General features: G+C 44.4%; 1 protein-coding gene across 2 annotated transcripts in view; it reads left to right on the top strand.

Moving 5' to 3' along the window:
- The window catches only part of NFX1 (nuclear transcription factor, X-box binding 1), an 80,768-nt gene that overhangs the window by 19,107 nt on the left and 40,190 nt on the right, over positions 1–21,471 (top strand). For both annotated transcript variants that reach the window (XM_077310259.1, XM_077310260.1), the window contains exons 7-13: positions 6,646–6,785; positions 9,465–9,546; positions 9,650–9,867; positions 12,279–12,376; positions 16,733–16,763; positions 17,789–17,871; positions 18,466–18,574. In XM_077310259.1, coding sequence (XP_077166374.1) covers positions 6,646–6,785; positions 9,465–9,546; positions 9,650–9,867; positions 12,279–12,376; positions 16,733–16,763; positions 17,789–17,871; positions 18,466–18,574 — 761 coding nt within the window. The remainder of the gene's footprint in view (positions 1–6,645; positions 6,786–9,464; positions 9,547–9,649; positions 9,868–12,278; positions 12,377–16,732; positions 16,764–17,788; positions 17,872–18,465; positions 18,575–21,471) is intronic.

Consider the following 21,471-nt stretch of genomic DNA (forward strand, 5'->3'; position numbering starts at 1 on the left):
TGAAATCATCCTTAGCTCTCCTGACTAAATTTTACCATCAAAAGGGGAACAAAAATATTCCAGCTGTGTTAAAAATTTATTCTACAAAATTTATCCCGCAAATTCGTATGGTTTTCCAGTCTGGATCCTTGACCTTAATAATGAATTGGAGTCTATATTTCATGTTTCTAAGATCCTTACTTGTTTCTAAGATACTTACTTCTAAGATCGACCCATCAGCTTGACATCTGTAGCTGGCAAAATTTTGGAACAAATCATCAAACAGTCAGTCCTTGAGCAGCTGGAACAGAGAGCTGTGATTTCTAAGGCTCAGCATGGGTTTCCGCAAGAACAAATCATGTCAGACCAACCTTATCTCTTTTTTCGAGAAAGTGACTACCTTGCTGGATCAGAAGAATGCTGTGGACATAGATTATCTAGATTTCAGTAAAGTGTTTGATAAGGCTCCACATGATATTCTTGTTGACGTTGGTAAAATGCGGTATGGATCCTAATTCTGTCAGGTGGATCGATAACTGGTTGACCATACTCAAAGGGTACTTGTTAATGGTTCAGCATCCTGTTGGAGAAGAGTGACAAGTGGAGTACCCCAAGGATTTGTCCTGGGGCCTGTGTTGTTCAACATATTTATAAATGATTGAGGGGAGGATTCGACTGAAGATGGCGCCGTAACAGCTGGACTTCTGTCCGGCTCTTAAGCCATGCTGAGGGTCAGGAGCATTCGCACCTGGCTGACCTGAGCAGATACGCAAATCTGCTCACGGGTCGCCCCAGGAACTGGGAACGGCATCCTGAGGGTCCTACAGATCCGTGGGGAGGTAGGGAGACCGAGCTCTCCGGATCAACAGCGGCGTGTGCTCAAGGTCACGAGGGCGCCCTTGTCGTAAATAACTTTCTAAGCTTGAAAGGCCGACCCTACATTCTTCCCAGATCATCTTTTACCAGACTGACAGGAGCCGAAGTTTATAACAGTGATTGAAAGCTTTCTGGCTTTTCCTTTTCTTTTCCCACAAGCTCTCCCCCCCCCCCTTCAACCAATTTACAAGTGAATTCCCTCTTTCGTCGAGTGAGAGACTCCCAGCTAATTATACCCACTAACCAAACAAAGAGAGAGCTTTAAAGTTTTGTTGGAGAGAGTTCAGTGGGGGAAGCTGACTTGAAACGGAGATCGACAAACTGATAATTTGGGATCGCTCGTGCTCCCGCGAGACCTCACGAGACTTTCTGTTTATAATTTGTGACTGCCTAGAACTATGGAAAAATTAACTAAGGCACCGCTTTTCCATTTGTTATGCGAAGGGAACTCAAAGATACTGAAAGCAGTCAATAAACTGGAAAAGGAAATCCGTGGGATTAAGGGGGAGCTTTTGGACGGAGCCGACGGTCTGGAGAGAGCAGCTGATGACACAGCTCAGCCAATAATACATCAAACGAAAATTCAATGTTTGGAAGTTAATCAACAGGAGAGGGAGAGAGCTAGGGATGTAAAAATCCAAAGCACCTTGGAAGAACTTTGGAAAACAGATTTAAGGAAGGAAAGCACCGAAAACCTGGAAGCAGGAAGTGATTTGGATCAGCAAAATAAAAAGAATCTATTCAAAAGCGACAGCACCCAGGAAGCTATCAGGAGATATCTCTGTGCGACCAGAGGAAGAGATCCAGATTGATAAAGTATACAGAGCCTACTGCAAGCAAGAATCAAGTAAGAGACTTCTCTGGCCCTGACAGAAGAACAATCAGAAACAGCAGCAGTAACTTTTAGGACAGGACTAATATATGAAGGGAACTGACTTTATATCATCTAAGACAATAATAGAATATATTCTTATAATAGATTATACTCTCATATGTATCAACAACTATTCTGCTAAGAAAGATGGTAATAACTTCTAGATCAGGATCAATATGTGATGGGAACTGAATATGTATGCCAATATGTATGCTAAAAGAGGATGACAAACTATACTTCATAGGTATTAACAAGACAGCAGCATTAACTCTTAGGTCAGGGCCAATTCATGAAGGGGACTGACCTTATATCATTTAAGATAATAACAGAATATATTCTTATAACAGATCATATTCTCATATGTATTAACAATCACTTTGCTAAGAAAAATGGTAAAAACTTCTAGATTAGGAATAATATGTGATGGGAACTGAATATGTATGTTAAAAGAGGATGGCAAACCATATCAGCCGGTCGCTTTTATCTTTATTTTTCTGTAAATGCTTCATATAATAATAAATTATAAAATTATATAAAAAAACATATTTATAAATGATTTGGATGAGGGATTAGAGGGGATACTTATTAAATTTGTAGACAATACTAAACTGGGAGGGGTAGCAAACACAACCAAAGACAGAATCAGAATACAGGATGATCTTGATAGGCTTGAGAAGTTGGCTAAACTGAATAAAATGAAGTTCAATAGGGACAAATGTAATGTTCTGCATTTAGGTAGGAAAAACCAAATACACCAATACAGGATGGGGGAGACTTATCTTGGCAGTAGCAAGTATGAAAAGGATCTAGGAGTCTTAGTAGACCATACATTGAACATGAGTATACATCAAGGGTAGTCAAACTGCGGCCCTCCAGATGTCCATGTACTACAATTCCGATGAGCCCCTACAAGCATTTGTTGGCAGTGGCTCATGGGAATTGTAGTCCCTGGACATCTGGAGGGCCGCAGTTTGACTACCCTTGGTCTACAGTGTGACTCGGTGGCTAAAAAGGCGAATGGAGATTTGGGCTGTATCAAATGGAGTATGGTGTCCAGATCACGGGAGGTGATGGTACTGCTTTACTCTGCTCTTGTTTACTCTGCACTTGGAGTACTGTGTTCAGGGATGTAGACAAACTGGAGCATGTCCAGAGGAGGGCGACAAAGATGGTGAGTTTGGAGACCACAACGTTTAAACTGACGTGGCTTCAGTTTAAAGGTCTCCTGATGGATCTCCCCAGGAATTGTTTTCTTACATGGATAAGTGAAGCCCATCATGTGCTAGCAGGCCTTCTTTTAGAAAACCTATCATTTGATTGCAGAATACAAATCCCACCTGCTGGTACCACCAACACAGTCAGCTCCCAACTCATTCCTCTTCCCCTAAAAAGCATGATCGAGGAGAGAGCCACTTTTGGCGGCGTTTGTTTTGGCTGCCTCCCAAGATCCTCATAGTCAGCCTTAATATGTGCAATTATGTTCATGGCCATAGGGGTAGGGTTTTTAACCCTTTGACACTGATACCGTGCAATGCCCGGTCAATTAACAACAAAACCAAAATTGGGGGGGGGGGGATAGAAATGGAACTATAAAACACTATTGGTAACAGTTTGGACCTACAAAGGCTGAATGTCTGAATAGTTAAAGTTGTATTACTTTTATTGTGCACAATTTTTAAAATCAGCTATAGGAATTAAAAACATATATCCAGCCCCTACGCTATTGCAAACCAGTATGCTATGCACTATGGGAATCAATAGAATGATGTGTTTTGCACCTTGTAGGGCTTTCTTCAGAGGTCTGGTTTTAACACACACTGGTTCTTAATGCATATAAATATGTAGAGCAGCTCCAAAGTAGGAGTATCAGAGTCACTTAAAGAAAGATGTCTAGTTTTCAGTCATTACAGCAGTCAAAAATCACATGTTCGGTGTTCTCGATATTACCATCCTGGCATATGCAAGGATTATTATATTTTCAATCTACCCATGCTGAAGGGAGAGCATTGTAGCGCAATGATGTAAATGCCCTTCTAAATTCAGAGTTGTCAATATTGGAAAGATAGGGCATAAGAGATAATGTATTTAGAACAGAGATGTGGATTATTGATTCTATTCAAATCATGCTGTCTTTCCACCTTTTTAGCTTTACCAGTTTTTTACCAAAGGGAGAAGAAATCGTTGAGATAGACCATAAAATCCTAACTTCCTGTTGATGGCCTGCATTATCATTATTATCATTATTATCATTATTATCATTATTATCATTATTATCATTATTATTATATTTCTATCCCGTCACTCCCTAAAGCTCATGGCGGGATACAATACATATAAAATCCCCAATAAAAACTCCCCCTAATGTATTAAAAGTATTTCAAAAAACCTAAAAACCCAACACAGGAAACCAAGTGGCAGAACAACTTTCACAACCTAACGCAACCCACCCACAGCCCAGAGGGCAAAAGGGGTCATTAATCATTTCACTGCCAAGACTAGCCCAGGGGGGTCCAGTTCTTACTTAAGGCGCTGGCCTCAACCATAGACCTGGCGGATGAGCTCCGTCTTACAGCCCCTGCGGAAAGCTGAAAGCTCCTGCAGGGCCCATAGCTTTTCCGGAAGCTCATTCCACCAGGTAGGGGCCAGGACTGAAAAGGCCCTGGCCCTGGTTGAAGCCCGACACACTTCCCGAGGGCCAGGTACGACCAACAAATTTGTACCCACAGAGTGTAAAACCCTGTGGGGGCATAGGACGAGAGTTGGTCCCTCAAGTGTGTGGGTCCCAGACTGCGGAGGGCCTTAAAAGATTAATACCAAAACCTTGAACCTGGTCTGGGCAGTAATTGGTAGACAGTGCATCTGCCTCAACACAGGCTGGATGTGGGTCCTCCAAGATGTCCCTGTGAGGACCCTAGTAGCCGCATTCTACACCAGCTGTAATTTCCGGATCGGACCCAAGGGCAAGCCCGCATAGAGCGAGAAATGTATTCCGGAGGTGACTCGCATGGATCATTGTGGCTAGTTGTTCGGGTGTCAGGTAGGGCGCTAGTAGCCGGGCCTGACGCAGATGGAAAAATGCCTGGCTAGCTGCCTTTTTGACCTGAGCCTCTAAACTTAATGAGGCATCTAAGGTCACCTGGCTTGGGATGCGATGACCAGTTGCATCCCTGCCAAGGTGAGTAAGTGCACTTCCTGAGCTGCCCCCCTTGGTGGGGTTGAGTTTCAGGCGACTCTGCTCAAGCCACCCAGCCACGGCTTCCAAACATCTGTCAAATGGTTCTGGGGGAGAGTCCGGGTGGCTGTCCATCAGGAGATATAGCTGGGTGTCATCTGCATAGTGATGACAACCCAAGCCATAACTCTGCACCAGCTGGGCCAGAGGGTGCATAAAGATGTTAAATAGCGTGGGAGAGAGCACCGAGCCCTGAGGGACTCCACAATTGAGCCTAAACGGACTTGATAACTCTTCCCCCAACACCACCCTCTGGGTCCAGTTTAGGAGAAAGGAGCGTATCAAGCGCAAAGTTGTGCCCCGTATCCCTGTCCTGGTGAGGCGGCATGCTAGCAGTTCATGGGCGACCACATCAAATGCGGCCGACAGATCTAATAGAACCAACACAGCAGATGTCAAATAATATTAAATAGGATAGAGCCCTGGGACAGAAGGTCAGCCTTACCCAACACAATATTGCAGCTGATCATGAACTTGCCTCAACCAGGGTCAAACCTGACTCCATGCGCAGTGCAGCATTAGAGGCCATTGTGGGGAGCTGCAGAAGATTTTGCAGAAATTTGGTTTGGACTCTCTCCAGGCGAATTGTATTGGCAGTGATTGTCAGTGGAGCTCCATGTAACATTTTCACCAGGGGCTTAGTTTTGTGTATTTGAAGAGCTGCTGGGGCATTCCTACCATCTTTGTTCCAACAGAATTTGAGTATAGCAGCCGCACTTCTTTGTACATTCAAAGCAATATGGGCTACAGGAGAGTCCAGAGAGCCTGAAGCTTGAACTATGACACTTATATAACTGAACTTGTATAATACAAATAGCGCCACAAATGTTTCTTAGATTTCTTTGAAAAGATAACTATTTTTGTCTTGGAATGATTTACTTGACGCACATTAATTTTTTCTCATGGTTTTAATTGTTGTAACTTTTGTCTTATAATCTATGTATGTACACCACCCAGAGCCAGTCTTAGGAGGGTGGTTTAAGAATTTAATTAATAATGACAACAACAAGATATCCTGCTCAGTTGTTTGGAGTTTATAGACTGTCTTCAAAATCTACACTGGATTTCTCTTTGTTGTAGTCACAAAAACATTAAATATTACAGTAGCTTCTGCTCTTTGCTTAAATGCCATTTGCTGACATCAGAAGTTGAAAAATGGAACCAAATAGAAAGGATATTTAATTGGGGGGTTGCCTCTGGGGTAACTTGTCTCTGTCCAGTTTTGTTAGCAGCTGTATGCTTATTTGCCGACAACCCACAGTCCTGCTGATTTTAACAGATTTGCATTGAGGAGGAGTTTGCTTTCGAATCAAAACAATGCTGCTTTAATATTACATTTTTTCCTTTAACCTGTAGTGTGCTGTTGTTTAATTGTAATCAACAAGTGGTTTTAAAGTTTCAGATGGTGCAAAAGTATATGTTTTGGCCCACATTCGCATTGTTGTTCCAGAAATGTTTTTCTGCTTAAAGGGAGAGCTCTGTGGTGTCCCGTACTAGGAAATATTTCCAGTTTAGCCTCATTCCTCTCTATAGCATGTATCAGGAGCCCTTGAGTCACATTTATTCTTGCTAATATTAATAGCTCCTTTTGTTAAATATATTCAGTGATGTTAAAAAAGAATGTAGGTGACTGCTCGAAGTATAAATGTCAGATTCTCATGACTGATTCAGTTTTCTTCTACAGCCATTCAGTTCGATGTGGGCATTCCACTGCAATTCAGTGTACCAATATGTGTGGGAATATTTTGAATTGTGGCAAACACAACTGTACTCAGATATGCCATTCAGGAAAATGCCAACCTTGTAAATTCACTATAAAACAAGGTGAGTAAAAGCTTATTAAAGGATACCCGGGTCTCAAAATTACTGCAGGAAATAAATAAAACAATGGTAAACTTTGGAAGAGTTTATTGGTTGAGGAGAAAGGTTGTCAGAATTGTATGCTTTAGCCACCCAAATAGCCCAAGCCTGGAAGCCAAGCAGAGCTGGGTGTGGCTATCACTTGAGATGGGAGACCACCTAGAAAGAGCGGGTGTGCTCTGCTGAGGGAGACAGTGGCAAACCACCTCTGCTCATCACTTGCAGACCTTTTGAGTTGTCACCACAGGTCACAACTGGCTTGCCACGTAAAAGCACTTCTTGGGGTTAAGCTGGGGCATGCAAGAAGCAATGGAAGTACAGCTTACAGGACTGTGAGGGCTGGAGTGGCCTTTTCCCACACCACTTACAGCCAATGGGGATGGGAAAACAATATGGCAGCTTTGGGGCTGGATATGTGAAGCCTTTACAGGGACAGTGGAAGGGGCTGGGTACTTGGAGAACAAGAGGGCTGGTACTGTTCTCTCTTCCCCAGTGTGAGCATGGGGAGTTAGGTCAAAATTACTACTGGATGCTTAAGTTAGCCATGCAGACCTAAAACAGAAGCCTAGGATCACTGTAGGGCTAGTCCATAAACATCTAATTTCTTTAAATGCAACTAAGTTCTGTGTGCCAGATGGAGTACATCCTAGGGAACTACAAGAACTGGCAGATGTAATTTCTGAGCCTCTGTCCATTGTTTTTGACACTTCTTGGAGAACTGGTGAAGTGCCAGAAGATTGCAGGTGGGCAGATGTCCCCAACTTCAGTAAGGGGAAAAAGAAGGATCCGGTAACTACCAATTTGTCAGCTTGACATCTATAGCTGGCAAAATTTTAGAACAAATAATCAAACAACCGGTCCTTGAGTAGCTAGAGCAGATGGCTATAATTACTAAGAGTCAGCATGATTTTCTCAAGAACAAGTCATGGCAGACTAACCTTATCTACCTTGTTAGATCAGGGGAATGCTGTGGACATAGTTTACCTTGATTTCAGTAATGCTTATGATATTCTTATTGACAAGTTGGTAAAATGCAGTATGGATCCTATTACTTTAGGTGGATCAAGAATTGGTTGACAGATTGCACTCAAGGGGTGCTTTTAAATGGTTCGTCATCTTGTAGAGGAGTGATGAGTGAAGTGCATCAGGGATCTGTCCTGGACCCTGTCTTATTCAATGAAATTATAAATGATTTGGATTTGGATGAAGAATAGAGGGGGTCCTTATTAAAATGTACAGATGACAGTAGGTCTATGGTTGAGGCTGGGGTCAGTGAGGAAGATCGATGCTGCCCCCCCCCCTGGTGTGAGTAGTAAATTGAGTCATCTTGACCTCCTTCCTCGCCCCTCCGGTAGTGGGGATGGGTTGTGAGGGGTTTTCTCCATATCCTGTGATTTTATGTCTTTTAATGGGGGTTTTAATGGGTTTTTTTTGGGCACTATAACCTACCACGACCTGGCTTCAGAAGTGGCAGGAAATAAATAATAATAATTATTATTAACATCATCATCATCATCAACAACAATAACTATAATAATAAACTGGGAGGGTGGCAAACACACCAGAAGACAGAATGAGGATACAGGATGATCTTGACAGGCTAGAAAACTGGGCTAAACCTAATAAAATGGATTTCAGTAGTGATAAATGTAAATTTTTTAATTTAGGTAGGAAAATATGCATCACTATGGGATGGGCGAGACGTGTCTTGGCAGTAGTACGTGTGAAAAGGATCCAGGGATCTTAATTGACCATACACTGAACATGAGTCACCAGTGTGACTCAGTGGCTAAAAAGGCAAATGGGATTTTGGGCTGTATTAAAAGAAATATAGTGTCCAGTTCACACAAGGTGATGTTCCTGCTCTGGGAAGACCTCACTTGGAGTTCTGTGTTCTCCTTTAAGCAGAGGCGAGATAGTTTACTGATTTTATGACCTTAGGCAGACGGTGAGTGGGTGGGCAGGAAGGGATGTGCCCATATTTGCCTCTTGTGGCTCTTCCTTGCATACCCAGGGAACTGCTGGTCGCCACTGTGGGATGTTAAGTGAATTTCTTCCAGACCAGGCTGGATTCTGGAGAATTTTGGTGGGGGGATCACTTGGGCATGAAATTGGGGTCACTGTGGATGGGCAGGTAGTTGTGAGTTCCTGCATTTTACAGGGGGTTAGACTAGATGATCCTGGAGGTCCCTTCCAACTCTATGATTCAACTTGAGAACTGAACATCATAAGAAATCTTCTATAGCAAAAATAAATGAGTTCATTCATAGTATGTACAGTCTGTGATGGGAATTACATAGCAGCAGTAATTAGGTTAAGGTGTTGAGTTAATGCAGATTTCCAGAGCTTTCTGGATTTTGTAGTCTAACAACTATACCTGGGCAACACTTATGTAATCAAAGTTATTTTAGTATTTCTTTCACTTCTAAGGCTTCCTAATCCTCTAGTAGAGTGGCTGGTCCTCTCTGAATGATGATTAGCCTTCGGGGAGGGCGGTATATAAATCTAAATAAATAAATAAATAAATAAATAAATTATAAGTCAAGAGCTGAAAGGTCCTAGGAAAATGCTGTCCTTCCTAAAATCTTGTCTCCTAAGCTTGTTTGTCTTCTCCTCTCCCCACCAATACTGTTTTCCATGCAGTCTGCTACTGTCAGAGCACTTCTCAAGAAGTCTTATGTGGAGCAAGCGAGGAACAATTCTCCTGCCTCCGAACTTGTGGCAAGTAAGGGCCTTATTTTTACATAAGCACTAAGCCTCAATTAGTCAACTCGTAGTCAAATTATAGCATGAGACCAACATGAGACCAATTTTGTTTTTAATTTCAGAAAACTCTCTTGTGGAATGCACAACTGTGCACAGGTGTGCCACCCTCACGCTTGCCAGCCTTGCCCACGGCTCCCAGAACTTGTACGCTGCTGCCCTTGTGGGCAAACTCCAGTTAGCAAATTAGTAGAGTTTGGGTGTACAGAACGTCAACTCTGCACAGATCCCATCCCGTCATGTGGAAGAACATGTGGCAAACCTCTGCCTTGCAGTAGCTACGGTAATGGGAATGCTTCATACTTGCATATGTAAAAATGCCTTTAAGTGTTGAATGTTTGCACTCCCCAAGCTTATATTTTACATATAAGACAAGCGATGTATGCAGATATCGCCCTTTACTAGATTTTGTCCCTCTGGACCGTTGCTCTATGTCCACACACAGGCAAGCACGTGAATGGAAGATACAAAGGTGCCAAGAATAGTGTTCACTCCCTGAGCTGGTGATTTCATGATCAAGAGTGAATGAGTTGAGCATTGTTCTGTTGCAGGAAGTGCTGGTGTGGTGTTGTGGGTGGAAAGCGGGGATCCAAATCCCGGCTTGGCATTGAAACTCACTGGGGGCCTTGATGTTCTCCCCGTCTTGCCAGGCTGTTGTGGGATCATGAGGACCCTCTTCAGGTCTAGTGTCCTGAACCACATAATGGAAGAAAGAAAGGAGGGGCCATACACGATTTTTTTAAAAAATTAAATTATATATAAAGCGTTTACAGAAAGATGAAAAAAAGAAAAGAACAACCAGCTAGCAAAGTAATTATTGATACATATGAGAATATAGTCTGATATTATCTTAAGAAGTATATAGTCAATTCCCATTGCATATTAACCCTAACCTAAAAGTTACTACTGTCTTTCTTAAGAAAGTCCAGGTAATTGCTCCACTGTTCGTCATATTCTTCAGGTGGTCACAAAAAATGGAATTGTGCTCTTTTGCATAATGTATCTGCTGATAGGTCTTGAAAGATTCCTCTAATGGAAAACCTAACCAATGCACAGATGTATCGCCTATTATGCAAGGGCAATTCAGAGATATTGGAAGTAGTCAAAAAGGCTGAAAAGGAGATTCAAGACATCAAGAAAGAGCTCTCAGACAGAATGGATGGTTTGAAAAAAGTAGTTGAGGAAAACACAACTCAGCTGGCAACACACCAAACGAGAATCCAATGTCTGGAAGTTAATCAACAGGAGCAGGAGAGAGCGGCAGAAGACAAATTCGAAGTCCTGGAAGTAGAATCCAAAGCTAGGAACGTAAAAATCAAAGGTGTTTCAGAAGAATTTGGGAAAACAGACCTGAGGAAGGAAATCACCGAAAGCCTGGAAGATTATTTAGAGGAGGAAGAGATCTGGATTGACAAAGTTGTATACTGTATATTCAAAGGCAGCCACATGCAAGAAACAACCAAGATACATCTTTGTAAGCTTTGACAGCAAGGCTGTAAGAAACAATCTACTCAAAAAGCATCGGGAGACGCCGCTGAAATTGGTGGATTAAGAAGCACAAATCTTTCAAAATTTACCTTTAAGGATTTTTTGTTTGAGAAATGCTAATCCATAGCCAGAATTTGGGACCACACACACTTTGAGAATGCTGCAAACTGTGCATATGTTCCAAAATCATTTGTTTCTTTCCCAGTGGTGGCCAAACACAGCTGCTCACCTCTATTGAAGAAGAAGAAGCAGAAGCAGAAGAAGAAGATGATGATGATGATGATGATTTGATGCCGCTTTTCTCTACCCAAAAGAGTCTCAAAGCAGCTTCCAGTCGCCTTCCCGTTCCTCTCCCCACAACAGACACCCTGCAAGGGAGGAGGGGCTGAGAGAGCCCTGATATTACTGAAGAAGAGGAGTTGGTTCTTATAAGCTGCTTTTCTTCTTCTTCTTCAGTAATCTCAGGGTTCTCTCAGCCCCACCCACCTCACAGGGTGTCTATTGTGGGGAGAGCAAAGGGAAGGCATTTGTAAGCCGCTTTGAGACTCCTACGGGTAGAGAAAAGCGGCATATAAGAACCAACTCTTCTTTTTCAGCGTTCCCTTTCCTCTCCCCACAACAGACATCCTGTGAAGTGGAAGGGAAAGGGAGAGCCCTGAAATTACTTTAAAAGAGTTGGTTTTTATGTGCCGCTTTTCTCTACCCAAAGGTGGCTTAAAGCGGCTTACAGTCACCTTCCCTTTCCTCTCCTCACAACAGACACCCTGTGGGGTGGGTGAGGCTGAGAGAGCCCTGATATTCCTGCTCGGTCAGAACAGTCATGGCGAGCCCAAGGTCACCCACCTGGTTGCATGTGGGGGAGTGCATTTTGCCACACTGGCTTGGCAGCTGCCACTTTACACTCGCTTTCTGCTCATAGAGGGGTTTTAGCAAAGAAAAGTTCTTGACTTTTATGGGAGGAGGTACATTTTCACCCCTTTCTCCTTCTGCATGATACCCAACCTTCAGCATCAGCTTTTAGGATCATATTGATCTGCTGGAGGAAGAGAAAGTTTGGAAAGATGCACCTCCCCATATTTTGAAGACAGTGGATGCTGTGCAGCTAGCTTTATATTTTTGTCTCTGATGTCTGAAATGGTTGTTTTAAAAATAGCTGAAGGTTTTTAAAACCCTGTAAAAATGCATGGCTTTTATCATTATGCACAGATGCCGTTCATACGTGTGAAAACCTCTGCCACGAAGGAGAATGCGGAATATGTTCTCGCACATCAAAGATTTACTGCAGATGTGCCTTAAAAACAAAGGTAATGGAAATGAAAGAACTAAAACCGCTGTACCAGGACCCTCTTTACTTCTTAAAAATTTTAGTATGTTAAGAGATTGGCTAGGATTTGCTGTATTTATAATCTAGTAATGATGAGTTTTCCCCAGCGCTCACATTGTTACGCCATTTATCTATATCTGCATCTTAGTTGAAAGCAAAAATAAAATGGAGAGTCCTGTAGTTTATTGAACTCTTAACAAATTGCTTAATGACCATGCTTTCTGCAGAGGGGAAGGAGGAGGAGGAGGAGGGGTTGGTTCTCTTCCCAGGGAAAAGCATGCGAATTAGTCCTGGACCCAGGTGGACATTGTGTCACTTGTACAAAGCTGATCTAAGGCCAGGCCCAGCAATAACATCCAAACGTCTCTCTCCAGCTGTTCCCTCTTCTGATTACACAAAAGAACAAGAGAAATGCAGCAGAGGCAAAGCAACAACAGTCGCAAGCAATTAGACCTACCGAGGGCCCCCTCACCATTACCAGTTAAATCCCCCCCCCCAGTGAGGCCGCCTCAAGAGAGCCCATCAGTGGGCAGCCAGACAAAGATTTTTCACGAAGTCTGGCTGGTGTGGGTTGGCAGCACCCCAGCTCACCCCAGGCCATGGTGGCTGCTAAACAACAGCATACACTTGGGCTACATGTCCCCAGACCCCTCCTCAGGCCAAGAATTCAATGGTTGGTCCCCTTTGGGTTGCAGAGGATGCCCATTGTGTTGCTGTGGTTTTACACATGCACAGCCCCCCCTGTTGGGCTCAGCGCTGCTGGCAGGGAGGTGTACCACCGGGACTGCGAGGCGGCCATCAACCGCATGGTCAACATGGAGCTGTACGCCAGCTACGTCTATCTCTCCATGCCCTCCTACTTCGACCGTGATGACGTCGCCCTGCGATACGTTGCCGAATTTTTCCAGTCGCAGTCCCATGAAGAGCAGGAATACGCTGACAAGCTGCTTTGGTTACAGAGCCAGCGTGGTGGCCACGTCCTCCTGCAAGACATCAAGAAGCCAGAACGCGATGCCTGGGGCATGACGCTTGAAGCGATGGAGGCTGTCCTTCAGCTGGAAAAGAGCGTGAATCAGGCCCTTCTGGAACTGCACCACCTGGCAGGCGAAAAAGGAGACGCCCATCTCTGTGACTTCCTGGAGACCCACTACCTCGACGAACAAGTCAAAGCTATCAAGGTCCTGGGCGACTACATCACCAAACTCCGGCGGCTGGGAGCGTCCCAGGGGGGGCGTGGAGAGTATCTCTTCGACAAGCACAGCCTAGGGGAGAGCCGCAGCTGAGTGTGGTGTGCCCCCTTCCCCGTACTCCTGGGCGCGCACTGCCTCTGTGAACCCCCCCCCCCCAGTTCATACCACCATTCCAATTGCCATGCCCCAGTCAAGGGGGCAGCACCTGCCGAATCTCGATTGGCATGCTTCCAATAAACAAGGGTTCACCAGTAAAAAAAAGAAAAGAAAACTTGAATATACATTTCACTCACAAATCTTATGCCTGATACACCTAAAAGGGACCTAGCTACATATAAAAGCTTGCTACTTCTGTACAAACTCATGAGTTTGTCATTTGTTGTTGTTAGGTGCGAAGTCGTGTCCGACCCATCGTGACCCCATGGACAATGATCCTCCAGGCCTTCCTGTCCTCTACCATTCCCCGGATTCCATTTAAGTTTGCACCGACTGCTTCAGTGTCTCCATCCAGCCACCTCATTCTCTGTCGTACCCTTCTTCTTTTGCCCTCGATCGCTCCCAGCATTAGGCTCTTCTCCAAGGAGTCCTTCCTTCTCATGAGGTTGCCAAAGTATTTGAGTTTCATCTTCATGATCTTTAGAGCAGTTAGGGCTGATCTCCTCTAGGAATGACCAGTTTGTTCGCCGTGCAGTCCAAGGGACTCGCAAGTCTTCTCCAGTACCAGAGTTCAAAAGCCTCAATTCTTTGACGTTCGGCCTTACCATACATTGTCATCCCTTGGTGCCTCCTCCTCCTTCCCAGAAAGTGGGGCAACCAAGGGGTCTGCTGTTTTGGACTTGATTCTGACCAATAGGGAAGAACTGGTTGACTAGGTAAAAGTTGTGGTTAGGCTTGGTAGTTGTGATCATGTGATTTTGGACTTTATGATCTTGGGGAAAAGAAAAGCTGTATGTAGTCAGACATACAGGCTGGACTTCAGGAGAGCAAATTTTAACAAACATAAAGTTATGTTGGGTAGAATCCTGTGGTCAGAAAAACTTAAGGAGATGGAAGTCCAAGAAGGTTGGAAGTTTCTCAAAACTGAAGGCACAATCACAGACAATTCCCTTGAGAAGGAAAACAGGGAGGAACCTAAAGAAACAAGGGTTTCTTCATAAACTGCTTTCAAAAGAATTTAGTAGCAAAAAAAGACTCATTTAGTTAATGGAAAAAGGACCTTATAAGCAAGGAGGAATATAAACAAATAACTGTTGCTCGTAGGAAAAGTGTTAGAAAACCTACAGCTCAGTATGACCTTAGGCTAGGAAGAAATGCTAAAAGCAACAAAAAAGGGTTATTTGGTTATATTCAAGTAAGAAAAACAATAGGGGCATGGGAGTCCTAGCATTGGGGACAAGAAAGTGACTTTGTAACAGGTGAGGAAGAGAGGGATGAACTGCTCAATTCCTGCTTCTTCTCAGTCTTCTGTTGTCAGGGGAATCCTGCTCAACGTGGCAAAATCATTTTAAGTGATGAGGGATGGGAGTTGTGGCTTAGGATCACTGTAGGGATAGTCCATAAACACCTAGTTTCTTTAAATGCAACCAAATCTTCTGGACCAGATGAATTGCATCCAAGGGTACTAAAAGAATTTGCAGATGTAATCTGAGCCTCTATCCGTTATTTTTGACAATTCTTGAAGAACAGGTGAAGTGCCGGAAGATTGGAGGTGGGAAAATGTTATCCCCATCATCAAGAAAGGGGAAATGGAGGTTCATTGTAACTACCAATCGATCAGCTTGACATGTCCAGCTGGCAAAATTTTAGAACAAATCTTCAGCCGGTCCTTGAGCAGCTAGAGCAGATGGCTGTAATTACTATGAGTCAGCATGACTTTCTTAAGAAGAAGTCATGTCAGACTAACCTTATCTCTTTTTTTGAGTAAGTTACAACCTCGCTAGATCAGGGGAATGCTATGGACATGGTTTCCCTTGATTTCAGTAAGGATTTTGATAAGATTCCACGTGATATTCTTATTGACGAATTGGTAAAATGTGGCATGGATCCTATTACTGTTACGTAGATTGAGAACTGGTTGACTGATCCCAAAGGATGTTTGTAAATGGTTCATCATCTTCTTGCAGAGGAGTGATGAGTGGAGTGCTTCAGGGATCTGTCCTGGTCTCTGTGTTGTCCAACATATGGTTTGGATGAAGTAATAGAGAGGATACTTATTACATTTGCAGATGACACTAAACTGTTAGGGGTAGCAAACACACCTGAAGACAGAATCAGAATACAAGATGATCTTGACAGGCTAGATTCTTGTCATATCCCGTCTCTTGGTCTGCGCGGTTTGTAGGATAGCTGGCTGGAGACAGCTGTGGGCCATTCAGGGCCTCGGAACAGAGAATAGGTTTGTGCATTCTGTATCTAAGTCCTCTTGGTGTGAACCAATTTTCCCGCCTGAATCTCTGCCCCTCTATAAGGTTAGAGAGAGCGCTGCTCTTTGTCTCTATCAATGTTTCTGTGCCTGTACCTGTGAATTCTGATGTGTACTGCTGTTCTTCTCAATAAACACTGAATGTCTTTTCACTGTATGGAGTTGTACTGGATTTCTCTTCGAGCAGACTTTCCCTGCACGAGAGTCCTGGTTCCTGACAATTCTATTATTCCTCCTTCCTGTACCTCTGCCTGCCCGGAGCAGACTGTGCTGAAGGGCTGCTGGGCTGCTTGTCTTCTGTGATTCAGGAAAGGAATGGGGGTCTTGCCTTGGCCTTCCAAAAGGGACAGGGCTTAGGGACTACACATTCTTCTGGGCAGGGATTTCCTAGCACATTGGATTAAGTGGCAAACCTCATTCCTCAGGAGGGCTGGAGAACGAAGCTTTCACTGTAGTGTGTGGCATTGCTTTCCCTGTTTGTTGCTGAAAGCTGTCTTTTTCTGTGTGCTGCTGAAATTACTGCTCACAACTTTAAAAACAAAGACTCCTTCAAAAATTAAAATTTTGGCCCAGTAATTAAATGCCGAAGATTTTTCTAGTATTTGTAAAATGCAGAAGATTTTCTGCTATTTGTAAAGTTTAGGTTTTATACAAGATTTTTTTTTTGAATGTTGCTCTGAGAGTGTGCCTAACTTAACTGGGATGCAATTTTTATTTTCCTTAGGAAGTTTCCTGTGCCAGTCTCAAAAACCAAGGTAAATAGTTGTAAGCTGCCTTTTATATATTAGCATGCTTTGGAGGGAGGGGGAGAGAGAGAGAGAGAGAGGCATGTACAATATCAGGATGTTAGTGGAGGATTCATGAATAGCAATTAGTAGGGAGTGAACATTTCTTCACATATTTCTTCTTGGCCCCAAGGAGCCCTGTATGAATCCAGTTTCATGGATCTCAGCCACTTGTTAATAGTCCATGCCTTAAATGGCCAAAATGAGCCCTCCAGAGAAAGCAGCAGGTGCTCAAAGCACTGGGAGGAGGTTAGGGGCCGCTCCCTGGAGGTCTTTGGGGGTACTGCAAGGCTTGAGAGGCTTAAACAAGAGTTGCCTTTAAGGGGGTAGATTTGGCGTTTCCCGTTTTCATATTGCAAATTTTGCGTCCAGACTGACAAACAAAGTGTTATCCAAAGTATAAGCTTCCATGTACGAGCGCCCTCCATAAGATCCCAGGGAAGTGGGCCTGAACAAAGTGTGTGTGCCGGTGAAAACTTCTGCTTCTTCAGACCAACCTAGCTCCCCCTGAATTAAATGTTAAGACACCTTGACCCCTGATGAAAGAGAGGCTATAAATGTTTTAAGAAACAGAGGTGAATATTACCTCTTCAGGCTTTCCCCCTTGCGTGTTTACAGACTGAGAACTCTTGCATCTATTGGGAGCATGGGCGTTGGTCAAAAATTTCCCACAAATCATCTCTATGATGCCACTGCTTTCGAGAAGGTTACCATTTGTCTTCTGGCCTTAGACCTAAATGGAGTAAGAAGCCAGATAATTAGTGGTTTTGCATTTCAAATTTCTCTAAAAACACAGAAATATCATATTTAAAGATACAGAGTTATTGTGTCACTATAAGAATACATTTTGTCTTCTGCCTATTTTATTGCGGTTTTTACATGCTGTGATGACTCATCTGCTTACTAGAATTTTTGAATTGCTACTTTAGGTATGTTAGGGATATTCATTTTCAGTTCAAGATATGATGATTTAAAATTTGGTTTCTGCCTTGCAGTTGAAGTTAGATTTTTGTGTGACAAGCACTGCAACAAGAAACTGTCATGTGGACGACATAAATGTAGTGAAATGTGCTGTGTGGTAAGTTGTATATCAGAATAAAAGGAATCAGTCCCGTTCCTTTTAAAAAATGCCTTATTAGCCTGTTGCAGAGTAGCTGAAAAACCGCACTGTGACCCCCCTCCCTCCCCTTCTATGCCATTCATGAAGCACCCCCCACTTTGTGAAGAGTACAGGAAACTGCACTGAACATAGGAAGAGGGTGGGGGGGGGGGATCTGTTCCACTTGTCTCCCTATTGAGATCTGCCTGTTGTCCTTCGGCTCCAGTCAACCAGATGCAGAAATCTAGAATGTATGACCCATTAGTTTAACATGTGTGGCATAATGTTACAATGCTTTATTAACTGGATTCTGCTACTGTAGTACTAGTAGTAGCTGTTGCAGCAAAGTAGTATTTAGGTTTATTTTATATCGTTCCTTATGGTCAGTCTCCTCAGTCACTGACGGGTACATTCGTTGCTGATTATATGCAAGCCTAGAACATTTCCTTGCACTTTCATTCATAAGGGGTAGGGGAACCCAGGCATTCTGATCAAGGAGTGGCTTAGCAGAGCTATCAACTTTTTTTTTAGCAGATATTGTAGTTTGTGAACACTATTTTTATTATTTTACAGAATAAGGAGCACAAATGTTCTTTAATATGTGGACGTAAGCTCAGTTGTGGTATTCATAGATGTGAAGAACCTTGTCACCGTGGAAATTGTCAGAAATGCTGGCAGACAAGTGAGTGTATTCTGTGCTCTTTGTTGTCAAAGAGATTTTAAAAATTAACTATATTTTAAAAATTAACATGATTGGATGCAATTCACTGGAAGTTAATTGTGATTGTATCCCATTTGGGTGAATAATGCCTAGTGCCTATGTTGTGGTCTGAATTGTGTGTACTTGGGAAACAGATTGGTCTATGAGATTGTTTATCTAGATCAGTGTTTTTCAAACCTTTGAATATGGAGGACCCCCTGAAATCTTGAGACTTTGAGGACCCTCGGAAGTGGTCAGCTGGCCACACGTCCTGGAAGTTGTATGTCAGTGGAAGTGACATCACCCAGACACTCCCACTGGATGTGACATCACCACATCACAGGAAGTGGTGTTTCCAGGTCTCTCCTTGTGTCACCAGAATTGACACATCTGTTAGACCCATTCCACCCCCACCTACTTTTGACTTTCACACATTGCTAGAGAAGCCAACCTCCCATCTCAAAGAAGTACAAAGAAGTGATTTTCTTTACTTCGTGAACAGAACATGGCCTGCACTCTGGGCTGGCTGCCTGGTTGGATGTTTGTTCTTCTTCAAGGAAAAGGTGCCTGTGACCAAAGACTGAGCGAGGGGGCCAGACCTGTATAAGGCATCCTCCGCAGCGTCTTTCTCCTCACCTCCCTGCAGTGTAGCATTGCAGAAGTCAGCCCCGCTCCTGATTGGAAATACTCACCAGATGGGCTGCCAGCTAACCATAAAAACACGAGAGAGACCAACCCTCTGTCACACCGTCACCAAATCCCAGGGATCATCATGAGGTCTACCAGCAGGTCCAGAATTCCAAAAAGCTACCTTCTGTTGCCCCCCAAGCACCAAGATAATGAGCATCATTGCTCCAGTCATAAGAGTAAGATGGATACCGTACTGGGTCAGGTCAGTGGCCCATCCAGAACACCACTCTGTGTCACACAGTGGCCAAATCCCAAGGGCCATCAGGAGCCCTTGTGCCACACAGGGAAGGCCACATGAATAGTCTGTGCGCTAGAAGTGGGAAAGGGCTTCTGGAGTTCTGTTTCTGGCCCCTGGGTTTTGGTCAATGTGTGACACGGAGCATTAGACTGGATGTGTGGCAGAGTGCTGGAGTGGATGGGCCACTGGCCTGATCCAACATGGCTTCTCTTATGTTACTGCCCAGAGTGCAGGTATTGTTCTGTTCATGAAGCACAGGAGATTAGTTAGCACTTTTTTTGAGATTGCCAGGTCCCTGCTGGAGGTTGGTATCTCTAGCAATGTGTAAGTCAAATGTAGATGGGGTGGGTGGGTCTAATAGATATGTCAATTCTCGTGACACAGAAAGAGGTCTAGAAACCCTCCATTTTAGTTGCCGGTCAGAGCAGTGTCGGTCAGAGCAGTGTTATCAGTGCCGTGGGGAGCCCAAGCTGGTGGGGGAGTGCAGGATCGAACTCCTAGCCTCTCCACCAAATGCGCTTGCAAATCCCCTCTCATGTCTGAACGGCCCCGCAGCCTAGGCCTCCCTTTGCCCCCGCTTTAAGTCTTGATGAACATCCTCTGCTGTTGTCCCCTCCCTCGTTGCCTCCCTCCTTCCGCATGCAGTTCCCAGAGGCAACTGGTCCTCAGCGTGCTGGAGTCTCATCCTTCCCCAGCTCTGCCTAAAGCTGCCTGGAAGGAGAGACGGGGGGGGGGGGCACTCCCTTAGCCCTCTCCCTAGAAACTGGCCTTTGCCTGTCCCACCCAAAGCTCCCAGGAAAGGGAAGGAGCAAGAATCTCCAGGGATTCCCCAAGCAGGAGGTGGCAACCCTTTCCAATAGAGCAGACTCCCAACAGGATCCCCCCCCCCCCAGCAGGGTCTTGCAGGGAGGCTGCTGTTCAGGACGAGGGAAGGGGGGACAGGAACAGCCGCTTTCCGGGGTGTGCTCAGTGACCCGGAAGTCCTCACAGATGTGACGTCCGTAAACCCTGGCAGGGGGCCAGCACAGAGGCAGCCAGTGGGGATGGCGGCAGCTGAGGAGGTCGGCCCAGCTGCGCATCTGCTACTCGCTAACTCCAGGGCAGCCGTGGCGGTGACAGCAGCTGGCCCAGTAATCGGCTGCTGCCCGCGTAGTCTGGGGCTTCCACAGTGCTGCTTCCTGTGGAGGCCAGCCCAGCTGTGGTGCCACAAGAGCCCCAAAGAACCCCACAGCAGCCAGTCGCAGGATGGCCGAACATGGCGGCCCTTCTGCTGCAAGAGCTTAGCAGGGGGAAGGGAGTGAGGAGTGTGGGGGGGGGAGGAGTCTGGGTGTGTGTTCCTGTCTGGTCCACAAAGCAATAGGCAAGGGCAGGGAGGAGTGGAGGTAAAGGAGTCTGTGTCTTCTTGTGTGTGTCTCCGAGAGGGAGTGAGGAGGGGGGGACCGGGAGGATGTCAGGGAAGGGAGAGGTCACAGGGACTGGCGAGGGAGGGGTGGGGGTCAGGAGTCTCTGCCAGCTGCCTCTCCCTCCCTTAGGTGGATGTGTTCCACATAAGGGGCGAGAATCCTTGTTGGTAGTTATTTTTTGTTTTTATAATTACAGACTACTAAACACAGCTACTTCTGAATTTTTCCATAAATATCTTAATTTTGCTCTTGTTTTCAAGGAACATTTAATCTTCCCATTATGTATAGTCTTCATTTTTCTAGCATTATTTTGTAATACTTGGAAATACTTAAATTTTTAAAAAAGTTTTTGTAATATCATGTTTCCTTTTTTACTGCAATTCAGGAAGATATTCAGTACCATTCAACAACTGGAGCAATTTCACAGTGTGAAAAATTTTTATAGTCAGCTTCTTAATAATTTCACTTAACTTCCACATACCCAGTAGATCTTCCTTCCTTCCTGCTCTCATCCAGGTTCTTTCTTCTTTATCTCACTCATTCCAGCC

The sequence above is a fragment of the Paroedura picta genome, chromosome 14 (genome assembly GCF_049243985.1).
Source record: "Paroedura picta isolate Pp20150507F chromosome 14, Ppicta_v3.0, whole genome shotgun sequence".
In the NCBI taxonomy this organism is placed as follows: domain Eukaryota; kingdom Metazoa; phylum Chordata; class Lepidosauria; order Squamata; family Gekkonidae; genus Paroedura; species Paroedura picta.